A 12,655-nucleotide genomic window follows, 5' to 3' on the forward strand; every position below is an offset into this window, starting at 1 on the left:
GCTCAGAAGATAGGTGGCTTTTCACAAGCTATGACACTTCCAGTACTCCCAGGGTTTGCCATTTAATCTTTGTACTTGAACTTTCAATTCCAATTAGAGTTTATCAAATGATTTGAGCAATGGTTGATTAGGAGAGCAAAGCCCAAAATAGTTGGTCCACAATACTCATTAAGTTGCTTGAGTCGTTTCATGCCAAACCTCCAGAAACGTTTTTCTTTCAGTCGTCATTTCTCATATCTTGCAGAATTAAAGGCAAGTTGGAAAGAATAGGAGCTAAAGGTAGCAACCTAAACAGGCAAACGTTGAAATGGTGTTATGCATTGACTTGTATCTGTAACATGGCCATTTTCAATTTACAAAACGACCTGTCTCTGGAATCAGAAGCATAATTTGAAATTGTACTCAGTAGTGTAATTGGTGGCTTAGTTCTTGCTAAAGAAATAAGCAACAAAATACAAAATGATTATGAGTAAGCAGTGTTATTATCAAATTAAGTTTCAAAATAGAGCACAGTCAATGTTACATTAGGATAGAAAGCTTGAAGAGGCCACGTACTGCTTAGGTTATCTGGTAGAAGGGGGTTGACATACAGTTGCATAAATCAGGAAATTAACAACGAACATTCTTGTATTTTTTCAAGCGCAACAAGGAACTGGAATTAATATCTCAGATGATCGAACTGAAATGCATCAGTCACTGGTTATGCTGTTTTGGAAAGCTACACATATCTATGATCGACATTCTGTGAAAGCGATATAGAACCAAAGGAATAGAGGAATAGGCCGTTTAAAAGATCATGGCTACTCTTATCTCATTGTTATTTTCTCACATTGATCCTTATCCCCTTATTATGTACTTAGTGACTGAATCTCCACATTTACTCTGTTGAGTAAAGAATTCCAAAGATTCACCCTGCTCTGTGTGAAAGAATTTAGTTTTGGCTTATATCCGTCCCTGATTTTGAGATTGTTCTATTTGGTTCCATGGAATTCAACTGGAGAAACCTCATCCTTGCATCTAACTTGTCAAACAGTCAGAATTGTGCATGTTTTGATTAGGTCACTTCTCTTTCTTCTAAACTGCTGGCGTACAGGGTGTGCTTTCCTTAGTCAATAGACAATAGGTGCAGGAGTAGGTCATTCGGCCCTTCTAGCCAGCACCGCCATTCACTGTGATCATGGCTGATCATACACAATCAGTACCCCTTTCCTGCCCTTTCCCCATATCCCTTGACCCTGCTATCTATAAGAGCTCTATCTAACTCTCTCTTGAATGCATCCAGAGACTTGGCCTCCACTGCCTTCTGGGGCAGAGCATTCCACATATCCGCCACTCTCTGCATTGAAAAAGTTTTTCCGCATCTCAGTTCTAAATGGCCTACCCCTTATTCTTAAACTGTGGCCTCTAGTTCTGGACTCACCCATCAGCGGGAACATGCTTCCTGCCTCCAGCGTGTCCAATCCCTTAATAATCTTATATGTCTCAATCAGATCCCCTCTCATCCTTCTAAATTCCAGAGTATACAAGCCCAGTCGCTCCAATCTTTCAACATATGCCAGTCCTGCCATTCCAGGAATTAACCTTGTGAACCTACGCTGCACTCCCTCAATAGCAAGAATGTCCTTCCTCAAATTTGGAGACCAAAACTGCATACAATACTCCAGGTGGGGTCTCACCAGGACCCTGTACAGCTGCAGAAGGACCTATTTACTCCTGTACTCAATTCCTCTTGTTATAAAGGCCAGCATGCCATTAGCTTTCTTCACTGCCTGCTGTACCTGCATGCTTGCTTTCATTGACTGATGTACAAGAACACCTAGATCTCGTTGTGCTTCCCCTTTTCCTAACTTGACTCCATTTAGATAGTAATCTGCCTTCCTGTTCTTGCCACCAAAGTGGATAACCTCACATTTATCCACATTAAACTGCATCTGCCATACATTTGCCCACTCACCCAACCTGCGCAAGTCACCCTGCATTCTCATAACATTTTCCTGACATTTCATACTGCCACCCAGCTTTGTGTCATCAGCAAATTTGCTAATGTTACTTTTAATCCTTTCATCTAAATCATTAATGTATATTGTAAACAGCTGCGGTCCCAGCACCAAACCTTGCGGTACCCCACTGGTCACAGCCTGCCATTATGAAAGGGACCCGTTGATTGCTACTCTTTGTTTCCTGTCAGCCAGCCAATTTTCAATCCATGTCAGTACTCTGCCCCCAATACCATGTGCTCTAATTTTGCCCACTAATCTCCTATGTGGGACTTTATCAAAAGTTTTCTGGAAGTCCAGGTACACTACATCCACTGGCTCTCCCTTGTCCATTTTCATGGTTACATCCTCAAAAAACTCCAGAAGCTTAGTCCAGCATGATTTTCCCTTCATAAATCCATGCTGACTCGGACTGATCCTTCTACTGCTATCCAAATGTGTCGTAATTTCCTCTTTTATAATTGACGTCAGCATCTTTCCCACCACTGACGTCAGGCTAACCGGTCTATAATTCCCTGTTTTCTCTCTCCCTCCTTTCTTGAAAAGTGGGACAACATTAGCCACCCTCCAATCAGCAGGAACTGTTCCTGAATCTATAGAACATTGGAAAATGATTACCAATGCGTCCACGATTTCTAGAGCCACCTCTTTAAGTACCCTGGGATGCAGACCATCAGGTCCCGGGGACTTTTCAGTCTTCAGACTCAACAGTCTATCCAACACCGTTTCTTGCCTAATATAAATTTCCTTCAAGTCTTCCCTCATAGAATAAATAATCTACTCCAGGAATAAATTTTGTGAACTTTTATTGTTTTCCCTCTGTTATGAATATCTTAATTGAAACATAAAGCATTTAATAAGTTGTTTTAAAAAAAGAGAGCTTTACAAGGATAATATTATACTTGTATTCAGACTCTGTGTTAATAATAATTATCATCATTATTATTATGACTCTTTTTCAGCCCTTTAACTTTTCCATCTATTACCTCCCAGCTTCTCACTTCAAACCCACTCCCCCACCCACCTGGGTTTATCTATCTCCTTCTAGCTAGTCCTCTTCCCCCTCACTCCACCTCCGTATTCTGGCTTCTTCCCTTTCCTTTCCAATCCTGATGAAGGGTCTTGGCTTGAAATATTGACTGTTTATTCCTCTCCATAGATACTGCCTGAACTGCTGAGTTCCTCCAGCATTTTGTATGTGTCACTATTTTATGTCGAGATGGGAGAGATGCAGAATGACCCGACTGAATTATTTAAAACTATGTAATAATCTCCTGGATAGGCTTAAGGCTATCTTTCCACCAGTGGGTGTTCCTGATTGTCACTGATAAGTACAATGAGGAATTTAGAAGACACCTCTTAAACCAAGAAGAAACAGTAATGTAAAAATTATAATTAGCAAGGAGTGATTAGGGCAAATAATCTTGCTGTATTTAAAGATAAACTGGATAAGCATGCTATGAAATAAGAGCATGGAGGGTCTGTGTTTTATGGATAGAGTTTATATTTCAAAAGGTTGATATATAATAATTTTCACCTGAGATTTAAAAAAAATTGCTGTGTTATGGGAGTAAATTAGTTACTGAATTTTTAGAAAGAACCTAAATACAAATAGGATATGAAATACAATAATTGCAACTGAATTTTATTTAACATCTAATCAATTGTTATGTGGTACTATATACCTAACTTGACCTGGATGAACTTAAATCATTGTATTTATTAATTCTAACAGCAGCAAATTCTGAACAGTGATGCTTTAGCTAGCCATATCTTGTCACGGAAATCTTAAAACTTTGTACGGTACAACTTGATAATAATGCTAATGTTGATGGACAACTTTAACTCCCCATAGTGCATACACAAAGGCTTGAGCAGACTTCTCCAATGCCCATCTTTAATTTGTTCACTCAATTTCCTTTCCTAACTCCCAGAGCAGCACTTTACACAGTTCCCCAGCACTTGGTCCTTTTCCAAAATTTGTCTCTTAGCTTTGCTGTTGTCAGAGGAATGTTGACTAACAAAGGTCTGTTGCATTTTGTTGGGAATCTCATGGCCTCTCTGTGACCCAGAAATAGAAACACGCTGTCTGGGGGGGAGGGGGGGGGTACAATAATATCTACAGTATATCCAACGCAACAATACAATGGAATCACAAATACATTATTTCAGGAATTCTGTTTTATTTCAATAAACACGTGGAAGCTCACTGAGTAAATAAATTTTTTAAACTGCTGAATTTTATTAACCCCTGTTCACTGTTACCACCTTGGCTGTTTCTCCAGTAGTTAAATAGTCAACAAGCTTTTTAAAATAGATTCTGCAGGAATTAATAAGAAACTGAGGTATATAAAGGTAGTTTCACTATGAGACTGTGGTGAGACAAGTTGATGGAAATGACGAAAGAGGAGTGCTGTTTGAGTGTCTTAGTCTTGATTACTAAGGGGAAACTAACAGCTTATGCAAAGTAGGTTATTGCACAAGCAGGCTGCAAACAATACTGAGAGAGGGCTGAATGACATTGGTGCTCATGAGGACTCTGGTGTTTTGTTTTCTGATAATGCTGCCAAAAGTTTTGTAGGTTTAAAATGGGTGAATTCAAGACTAGATCTTTGACGAAATGGAAGTAGTGGCAGGAGGTCTTTATCTCGTTGTAGACAGAATGTGGAACCATGAAACGGGAATTTCATTTGGAAAGACAATGGAGGATGATTGTATGTATCTTCAACTGTGTTAAAGATTGAAGAGAAGGGAGGCAGTTACAGAGAATGTGGACACTGATCTGAGAAGATACAGGCACAATTGTAGAAGAAGAGCAGGTTGAAAATGAAGTAATGTATGACACAAATGAAAGCATCAAAAGAGAAATGATAAAGGTGTTACATTTGAGAAGCACTATTAATTTACAAAGTGAACCATTATCTAAATCATACAACATGGAAACTCGGAATGGAAGTCGTATGGCCAGCTTAGAGGATGTGGAACGCGCACAGTGTAGGTCATGTGCATATGAGCTGGGAGAGATCATGAGATGGGGGTGGGGAAGAATGAGGGAGAAGTGAGAATCTGGGGAAGATGCATGCTTAAGGCAAAGCAGCCTTTGATGAAAAATGGTGACTGGGCAGATGATCTCAGTGCAAGCAGACCCATGCTTTTTCTTATGCTGAAAGTGAGAAGATTACAGGGGAGTGCTTTCAGCAGGTGTTTAGGAGGGATGAAAAGTATTTAAGGATTATCTTTATGGAATGATCTTGGAGTAATGAGCTGTTTTGCCAGAAGTTAGAAACTGTAAGTGATACTTTATATAATCCAGAAAATCTGGGGTTCTGAATTAATGCAATGAAGGTGGAGGAACAGTGCGTGCAAGGAAGGAGAGTGGACTTAGCTGGTGATATAGACTTTCAATTCTCTGGTGGAGATTGAGGGTGTAATTGAATCAGTAGCTGCTGAAGTTTCCTGGTGAGTAGGATAACAAAGTTTGGATAGGTGGTAGTGTGAAAGTGGCATTATGAGGGATATTTGAAAGATCCGTAAGAGTGGACATGGAAGATTGTTAAAGTGGAAATGAAAGCTGGCTGCTAGAGATTGAGATGATAGAATTAGAAGCCAGGTGAGATAGTAAAGATTGGCTGATGATGAATTTGGTTTGTACAGAGAGGTAAATTAAAGGCAGACATCAGAGCATTGAGTACAGGGGAACATTTGCAAGGTGAAATATAACGGAGTTTGAAATTCTGGAGGAAGAGAAATATGTGAGCAAAAGACAGTACCTGGGGAAAAAAGTGTTGGGTTTGAGTGGATTTTAAATAATGAAGAGTAAAACACAAATTATCACAGAGCAATTTTTGGTATGTACCACACAACCAAACATGGTAGTTTGGATAGGTAGTACAGTCAAGTTGGAAGACTTTAGAGGGAATCCTGTTATCATCAGTCCCACAATAGTGTTACTCATTCATGGTCGCAACATGGATGAGAAGGGCCTTGGCTTTGTAACCAAGTTTGTAAAGTGTCAGACTCTATTGTGAAGTAGAGATAATTTCAATGGTTGATTTAATCAGAATGTTGAAGTCGCATACTTTTTCATCCATATTAATTATAATGTTGTATTTTATCAAGGAGAAATGCTTTGATATTCTTGCTTAGACTTTTATTGATATTTTGGTCCAATTTAGAATCTGCTACTGCCTAACTTGCTTTTAGTACTTCCTTAGATGCCCAACAATTGCAGTGATTTTGTTTCCCATGTATGTTTGTTTTACATTCCTGAGTTGATTAAGAACAAATGATATGATAAGAAAATCAGGGGGAGGAAAAGAGATGCTGGAAATCTGAAGCAAAAACAAAGTATTGGAAAAATTCAGCAGGTTAAGGAACACTTGTGGATAAAGGAAACATCAGTGTTTTGAATGTGATGTGTACATTTGTAGTCCATTTAGTTTGCTACCGTGAATCAACGAACTATTAAACAACTAACACCCTGAAATTTCTGTAAAAATGTGTAATTCTGTTTATAATAATACAATTACTTGATATTAGTTGGAAACTAACTATATGATATTAAATATGTAAGCAAAATATTTAGTATATTGAATTTTACATTTTCCCATTTAAGGGGGCAAATATTCTTCTGACAGATAATGGCCATGTGAAATTAGGTAAGAATATATTCTCTTTTCAGAATTAATAAATTATTAATGATTGTTACTGGCTATTGCAAATTTTTAATGTAAATGGAATTACATATTGTGGCTTGTTCATATTCACGAATATTATTCCAAATGCAAGGTTTAAAAATGAGAGTAAAGAAGTCGAAGGATAAAAGGAAATTGGAAAATCAGAATGCTCGCATTTGTAAAGCAGATCAGGAAGAGTGGAACAGAAATTGTAAGCCAGGTTTTGAAAAGATCTAAACTGTCAGGATTGAAAAAAAGATTTAAACTTGTTTATAAATCTACAATAGAATGACTTATTTGTAAAACACTTAGTCACAGGAATGTTCACTAAATTGGTCACTGAGTGAAATAGCATGATGACCAAAAGTATTATTCTTGAAGGCAAAAAGAGAAAGATTAAGGGATGAAATTTCAGATATCTTGGTCTGAATGTCTATTCATTCTGGTTTAATGGAGCTGTTCCAGTAATTCCCTGTTTAAATTTATAGTGCAAAGGGAGTTTTGTTTTGTTTCACTATAACAATTGCAGCTTTAATAAAAGACAGATTTTAATGAAGGGCCTTTGTTTGCAAGTCCCTTAAAATATTTGTTGCATACCTACAATTCTATGTGACTTGGGTTTCTCAATAAGAAGTGAATGGAGGTAGAAAAGCATTGTACTCTTTTTATTGCACAGTACTGTATCACAAATTGGTAAATAAAAATGATAGGTACAGTGAAAATTATTTTGAGTGCCATTGATACAGATCATTTCATAATATCAGTACTTTGAGTTAGTACAAGGGAAAACAATAACATGATCCAGAATAGTGTGTTACAGAGAAAGTGCAGTACAGACAAAACAGTAAGGTGCAAGGCCATGATAGGTTAGCTTGTGAGGTTAAGAGTCCATGTTATCAAACTAGGCACCATTTAACAGTCTCTTAGCAGTGGGAAAGAAGCTTTCAGCCTTCAGGCTCTTGTACCTTATGCTTGATGGGAGGGGTAAGGAAGAGAGAATTTCTGGGTTGAACGGGATCTTTGATTATGTTGGCTGTTTTACTGAAGCCGTGTGAAGTGTAGGCAGAGCCTATGGAGGGGAAGCTGGTTTCTGTGTTGTGCTGAGCTGTGTCCTCACCTCTGCTATTTCTCGTGGTCATGGGCAGAGCAGTTACCATGCCTTGCTGTGATACACCCAGAAAGGATGTCTTTTTAATGGTGAATTGATAAAAATAAGTGAGGGTGAATGGGGACATGCCAAATTTCTTTAGCCTTCTGAGGAAGTAGAGGTATCACAATGACCTGATATCATATTGGTTGCAGAAAGGACCTGAGTGAAACAATTAAAATGTAGACCCTTGGCACTGGCACATCAAGGAAGGATGCAAAGACTAGAAACAGGTTAAATCACAAATGGAACATCTTTTAATGCAATTGTTATCCTGCTTTTTGCATTACAGCTGATTTTGGAGTTTCTGCACAGATTACTGCAACTATAGCAAAAAGGAAATCGTTTATTGGTACTCCATATTGGTAATGTCATTTTCCTCTATTTGTGATTTATTTATTTGTGGTTATGAGGTGTTAATGCTGTAGGGATAATTAAGCACAGCGGATATGTTAAAATTTACAGCCGACTACAGAAATTGATTTCTCTTTACTTATATAGATTTTGATATATCCCAGTGTTTGACCTCAAGATTCATAAATTAAGTTAGTAAGTTTAGTACTTCCTCGTTCTTCAGCACCCGTGGTATCCTATTTACTCCAAAGTTATTCTTCAGCTAGTTATCAAATATTTTTACATTCTTCTTTTATATGGAAGTAAGAAAGAGGAACAAGAATAGGTAAGTGCCTTCTTGAATCGTGTTTAATAATATTGAGGCTGATCTATTGCAGAACTTGATGTTACTTTCTCACTCTTTCCCTGCATCCCCTGATTCTCTTGTCGGTCAAATGTTTGTTTTTATTCGAAGTTTATTGTTCACATTTGAATCTAAATTGTATTAACAAGGCATGTACTATGAGATCTTAGATTGGCAGCAGATCAGGGAAGTCTTCATTTTTCTGGCTCACTGACTTTCTGAGCATTCTTCAAGGTAAATCAGAATGTGTTCATAGAAGGCAATTTATTCAACATCCTTCATCTCTTGAACATCCCAACTACCATCTTAATTAATTAGGAATTGTTAATTGTTCTAATGAAGACAGTGTCCTAGCTGGCTTTGTGAGTAGATAAAATGTGCTGAATGCTTGCTTTATATTGTACTGGTGAGCTTGGTAATTACCTGATCTGGGTGATGTAGTTTGAAGGACAGTCATCTTTGAAATGTTTTACAAAACCTGGAAGTATTCTTTAGCAGTACATTATTTTTGTTTTATTTGCCATAATGTGGAAAGTCATTTGCAGTCAAACTGGATAGTATGAAACTGGTCAGCCTCTGTGGTCAACTCCAATTTTGTATGTATTATTAATCTTTAGTTCAAGGTATATAATATAAATGGATAAATTAATCACATCCTATGAAGATGAGGTGGCCATTTCTATGCATGGATCATTTTTCATTGTTTTTTTAAATTGTACTACTCTTTGTGTTTGTTTTTTCCTTTTCCCTTGTTAACAAGTTTGTCAGAAAGGGACCTTGGCCCAGATTTCTGCACTCCAAGCCAGAATAGATTCAGCTTCTCTTCCCCCCCCCCCCACCCCCAACCACCCAATAATTTAAAGCTGCCTGTGACGACTGCCAATATCAAGTGTGGAAGTTTGCTCTGTTCTGTACCACTGTATTGGTTCTCTTTATGTGTGAAAGTTAACAAGATAAAAATTTCTAGAAAATAATGAGCTATAATCTGCAGCAGGATTATTTGATACCGTATGCACTTGTTGATGAGCCTTCAGAGATTTGCATGAGCGATTCTTTGGACAAACCCAAGGTTTCGCTCCATTAATAAAAAAAAATATATTGAAAACACTCCACAGAGCAGGAAGCATCTGTGGATAGAGACGCAGCTAATATTTCGGGTCTGAGAAAAGAGAAAGCTAATTAGCTTTCAGTAATAGAGGTTGGGTAGAGGTATGTGTACAGTAAAGGGAATATTTCTGATAGGATGAGAACAAATGAGTTAATGTGGCAATTTAAGCACATGACACTTCTTTGTGTATGTGTTGTTGACTTATATGGGACATGCCCCGCACCATACCAGTGGAAAATGAAAACAGGTGAATGACTGGCAGCAATGGCCAATTCTGATACTGGTGGAGAGAAAGCAAGTTACCTAAAGGCAAATGTGCAGTCACTTGAGAACAAAATTGAGGACTTCAAGGGTATTGTGGGGAATGAGGAATTGGTGTGTTTTATAGTACTTAGAATATGCCAGATACGGTGATCAGACCCAACGGCTTCTCGATACACAGGATAAATCGAACTGCCGATTCGGAAATGGCAAAAAGTGGGAGTGTATTTCATGTTAAAATCTAGTGCTCTGATGTGATGGTTTTGTCATACTCATGTTCCTAGTCCTTGAACACATAATAATCAAATGCTACCTGTTCTATTCATCAAGAGAGTTCTCCTCAATGATCCTGACTGCAGTTTAATACCACTTGAAATAATGCATGATGCCATCAGCAAACAAGAAACAGTTTGTCTGACGCATTTCATTATCATAGTTGGAGATTTCAATCAAGCTTGTTTGAAGAAATATCTGCCCAATTACAATCAGCATGTAACTTGTAGCACCAGAAGTCTACTAGACCACTGCTATACTAGGACAAGGGATGCCTATCATTCCATGCACAGACTGCATTTCAGCAAATCTGATCACTTGGCTGTCCTTCAACTTGCCGACAGGTGGACACTAAAGAGCAAGGCTCCAGAGATTAGGACAACGATGACATGGTCATGGGAGGCAAAGGAGCAGCTACAGGATAGCTTCGAGTCAGTGGATCTGAATCAATACACTGTGGTTATCATGGACTTTGAAGGTTCATTTATTATCAAAGTATACAACTCTCAAATTCTTCTTCTCCAGATAGCTATGAAACCAAGAGAGAAGAAATGAAGAGAATGGCAGCACGATCATCACCCTCCCCTCCCCCCCCCCCCCACCCCCGGCACAAAAGGACGAACAAAATCCTGATCAGGCGCATCAACCCCCAAATCCTCCTTCTCCACACACAAAAACAAGAAAGATCGGGTGAAAAAAACAGAATATAAGACTGTGAAAATAGCCATAGTCCAAGTTCATGATCCAAAATACACAAAACTTGAGTTTTCCCTGGGCACAGCGACAGGTCACACAAGCTTCCCTGTCTGGCAGCGGAGTGATCCCACCAGCGATCAAAAGGCAGTCTCCTCTGTCTGGCAGCGGAGTGATCCCACCAGTGATCAAAAGGCAGTCTCCCCTGTCTGGCAGCGGAGTGATCCCACCAGTGATCAAAACACAGGTAGCCGACTCTCGCCTTCTGCTTTGGCCTCTGTTTCAATCTCCCTTACCTCTTTAATCGGTGAACAATGGAAAGTTTAATTGGCAAAATGGAGTCAAACATTGGGTCATATCCTGTCCCACAGTCTTCTTGCCACGAGGTTTGTGCACGCTGCCTCTGCCTTCTCGAATCCTCTCAGAGACACACCCAAATGATCTCCAGACTGCAAATCACAGGCCCCAACAGTTCCAGAATCACATTCAAGATGAAAAACAAACATAAAAGACATAAAAGAAATGAAATAGATGGTTTCATGGTTTATCCAGAAGATGTCAATGATGGGAGCATTGTACGCAGGTGTCACCGACAAGTGCGTCCCTACGAAGTCATTCAGAGTCTTCCCCAACCAGAAACCCTGGATGAACCAATTAGATCTGCAATCTGCTGAGGGCCAGATCAGTGGCATTTCTTGGTGTCTAAGAAAGTTAGAAGAGGCCCAGGTATGATCTCAGGAAGCCATCTCGGGCAAAGTGGCAATTCTGGACTAAACTTGAATCAACAAAGTATGCCCTACATTTGTGGCAGGGCTTCGCTTCCAAGTGAGCTGGAAGTCTTCTATGCTCATTTTGATCATTAAAACATGGAGGAACCATCACAAATTCTCACATCCCTCAGTGACCTTGAGATTTCACTCTGAGGCTGACGTGAGAGCATCCTTCAAGATGGGTACCTGGCAAAGTACTAACGACTTGTGCTGTTCAATTGACTGGAGTGTTCACTGAGATTTTTAACCTCTCACTTCAGCAGTCTGAGGTACCCACCTGCTTCAAGCAGGCTTCAATTATACCAGTGCCTAAGCAATATATGTTAACTTTCCTCAGTGACTATCGTCCAGTAGCATTTACATTCACTGTGATGAATTGTTTTGACAGGCTGGTGATGAAACATATCAACTCCTGCCTGAGAAGTGACTTGGATTTGCTCCAATTTACCAACCAACACAGCAGGTCCATAGCAGATAGCATTTCATTGGCTCTTCACTCAACCATGGAACACCTGGACAGCAAAGATGCATACATCAGGATACTTTATCAACTAAAGCTTCACATTCAGTACTATCATCCACTCAAAATTAATCCATAAGCTTCAAGACCTTGGCCTCAGTGCCGCCTTGTGCATTTGAATCCTCGATATCCTCACTTGTAGACCCCAGCTGTTTTGGATTGGAAACAACATCTCCTCCACGTTCTGCATCAGCACAGGAGTACCACAAGGCTGTGTGGCTAAGTACAGCTCTAGTGTCATATTTAAGTTTGCTGACGACACCACTGTCATAGGCCAAATCAAAGGCGATAATGAATCAGCATAGGAGGGAGATTAAAAATCTTGGTAAGTGGTGCCATAACGACATCCTCTTACTCAGTGTCAGCAAGACAAACGAGCTGTATTGATTTCAGGAGGAGAAAACCAAAGTTCCATGAGCCAGTTCCCATTGGAGGATCAGAGATGGAGAGGATCAAAAACTTAGTTCCTTGGTGTTATCATTTCAGAAGATCTGTCCTGGACCCAGCACATAA

General features: G+C 39.2%; 1 protein-coding gene across 4 annotated transcripts in view; it reads left to right on the forward strand.

Moving 5' to 3' along the window:
- The window catches only part of map4k3a (mitogen-activated protein kinase kinase kinase kinase 3a), a 295,830-nt gene that overhangs the window by 146,277 nt on the left and 136,898 nt on the right, over positions 1–12,655 (forward strand). For all 4 annotated transcript variants that reach the window (XM_059986423.1, XM_059986424.1, XM_059986425.1 and 1 more), the window contains exons 7-8: positions 6,613–6,655; positions 8,113–8,185. In XM_059986423.1, the coding sequence (XP_059842406.1) occupies positions 6,613–6,655; positions 8,113–8,185 (116 nt within the window). The remainder of the gene's footprint in view (positions 1–6,612; positions 6,656–8,112; positions 8,186–12,655) is intronic.

The sequence above is a fragment of the Hypanus sabinus genome, chromosome 12 (assembly GCF_030144855.1).
Source record: "Hypanus sabinus isolate sHypSab1 chromosome 12, sHypSab1.hap1, whole genome shotgun sequence".
NCBI classification, from domain to species: domain Eukaryota; kingdom Metazoa; phylum Chordata; class Chondrichthyes; order Myliobatiformes; family Dasyatidae; genus Hypanus; species Hypanus sabinus.